The sequence below is a fragment of the Rhipicephalus sanguineus genome, chromosome 6 (assembly GCF_013339695.2).
Source record: "Rhipicephalus sanguineus isolate Rsan-2018 chromosome 6, BIME_Rsan_1.4, whole genome shotgun sequence".
Lineage (NCBI taxonomy): Eukaryota > Metazoa > Arthropoda > Arachnida > Ixodida > Ixodidae > Rhipicephalus > Rhipicephalus sanguineus.
Genome location: NC_051181.1, coordinates 64,869,126 through 64,871,238, shown reverse-complemented (window position 1 = coordinate 64,871,238; position 2,113 = coordinate 64,869,126). Strand labels below are relative to the sequence as shown.

Genomic DNA, 2,113 nt, shown 5'->3' with positions numbered 1-2,113 from the left:
GGTCAACGCTGAGGGCGAAGTGGGTCAGAAAATCAGCACCCAATATGGCCATGCGTACACCTGCAACAACGAATACCCATCGGAAGGTGCGTCGGAGACCCAAATCGATGGTGAGAGAGCGCTGACCATATGTATTGATGGCAGAGTTGTTGGCTGCTTGAAGGGGAGCAGTCTGCGGAGAGCGCTGCCGGTCGAGTCGTGTGGCAGGAACGACACTGACCTCTGCACCTGTGTCCACGAGAAATCGATGTCCGGCAATCCTGTCAGTGACGTAGAATAGGCGGCTTGTCGTATGGCAAGAGTCACTGGCCGCCATCAGTGGCTCTGCGGTACGTTTCCCTGCCAGCTGCAAGGAGGACGACACTGACGCGCGCTGGCACCGAAGTTGCTGTGATACCAGCAGTAGACGCGTCGACGAGGACCGGAACGGGAGCTAGACCTCGGAGACAATCTGGGACGGTAATCGTGGACTCGTCGACGGGGGTGAGACGGTGGCCGTAGGGCATTAACAGTCTCGCCGAGGTCGTCGATCAGTTGCTCCAGGCGAGACTGCCGGTCCTCGAGTTGCGACAACGGAACGCTAGATGCCGTAGCCACAGTACCTCCTATTGCATAGTCAGCGACGCGATCAGCCTGCTCCGCCAGCTTGTCGAGGGGCAGGTCGTCAGGTGCGGTAGCCAAGGCAAGGACTACATTCTGTGGCAGGCGCTGGAAAAACAGTTCTCGCAGCAGCGGGCTGTTTACATCCAACTTACAGTCACTGAGAAGCTGCTGCATGCGACGTAGCAGTTCTGACGGTAGCCGGTCGCCGAGCTCCTCTTCGTTGAGAAGCTGCTGGAGACGCCTGCGCACAGACACAGACTTGCGTTGCAGCACCGTCGTTTTAAAGTGGTCATAAGGTGTGGTTTCATGGGGCGTGCACACAAGGTCGTGAAACTCTGCAACCACTTCCGTTGAGAGCGCGGAGACAGCGTGGCAATACTTCGCTTGTTGCGAGGTAATGCGCCGAAGGGCAAAGATGGCCTCCACGTGCGTGAACCAGGCTGCAGGATTCTGGGGCCAAAACGACGGCAGGTGAATCTGCACCGTGGCGATGCCCTCTGCGCCGATCGTCGGTCTGTCGCTTGTGGTCCCGTCCATGATGTAGTGCTCGCCCTGCGATCACGTCCGTGTCACCACGTTATAGGGACTGGGGTTAGGTCCACTATAACAATGCGTGTGGCGGCGAGCGTAAAAACCAGGGAACCGTTCAGACCGATGGCAGGAGCAGAAGAAGACTATTCTTTATTTTTCTCGCAGCCCGCAGCACGAGGAACGAGGAGCGTGCGCTATACTGCCTGTTTTTCGCTATACTGCCTGTCAAAGAGTCCCCCTGGTTGTTTTCCTCATTACAAGCAACCGTGGGCACCGAAGGGCCCGCGTGCCCCCCAAAAAAGCTACGCCGCGTCCTGCCAGTCGCCAGCCCACCTCATGACCAAGCCTCTTATCGAAGTGAAAAAAATACACGAAACGCCATCTAGTGAGCAATTAATAAACTAGAGCTGGCTACATACATACTACTACAGAGGAGGGAACGACCCACACCCTAAGGAGCTTCGCCCCTAAATAATTGTGAGCTTAACGGGCGCTGAAGGGGTACTTTGCGTTGAACTAGACCGTATTTTAAAACGAGTGGCACAAGTCAGGACGCACTCATGCTGATGATAAGGACGGATGATTGCACACATGATAAGGCAGGCTACAATACGCACGAGTGCTCGTCCCGTCTTTGTTTGAGTATGTCCTATGTTGGGATGCTCGCTTCACAAGCTGAATGTATCGTGCGAACTGTATAGAAGAGAACGCATCATTCCAGAATATTTCAAGCAGAAAGATCATTTCTCTCGAGTGACAACAGAACCTCATGCCAAATCGTACATTTGTTCTCAAGACTAGGCGCTCAAAATTCAATTTTTGTACTTAGAAGGACTTTTTGAGGGTCTAGTTGGTGCATAGTGAGAAGTTACATTCCGCTGGCACCAACATAGGGGAAATATACATTCCGCTGGCACATGCGCAGATGCATTCAATAAAAAAAACGGAATTGAATACGATAAGAGATTTACTAAACTGA

At 53.4% G+C, this 2,113-nt stretch overlaps 1 protein-coding gene across 1 annotated transcript; it reads right to left on the bottom strand.

Annotated features, from left to right (window-relative positions):
• Positions 1 to 315: 315 nt before the first annotated feature.
• On the bottom strand, positions 316 to 1,140 carry LOC119397315 (uncharacterized). The gene has a single exon (XM_037664745.1). The coding sequence runs from the start codon at positions 1,138 to 1,140 to the stop codon at positions 316 to 318; it is 825 nt and encodes a 274-aa protein (XP_037520673.1).
• Between the last annotated feature and the right edge of the window lie 973 nt (positions 1,141 to 2,113).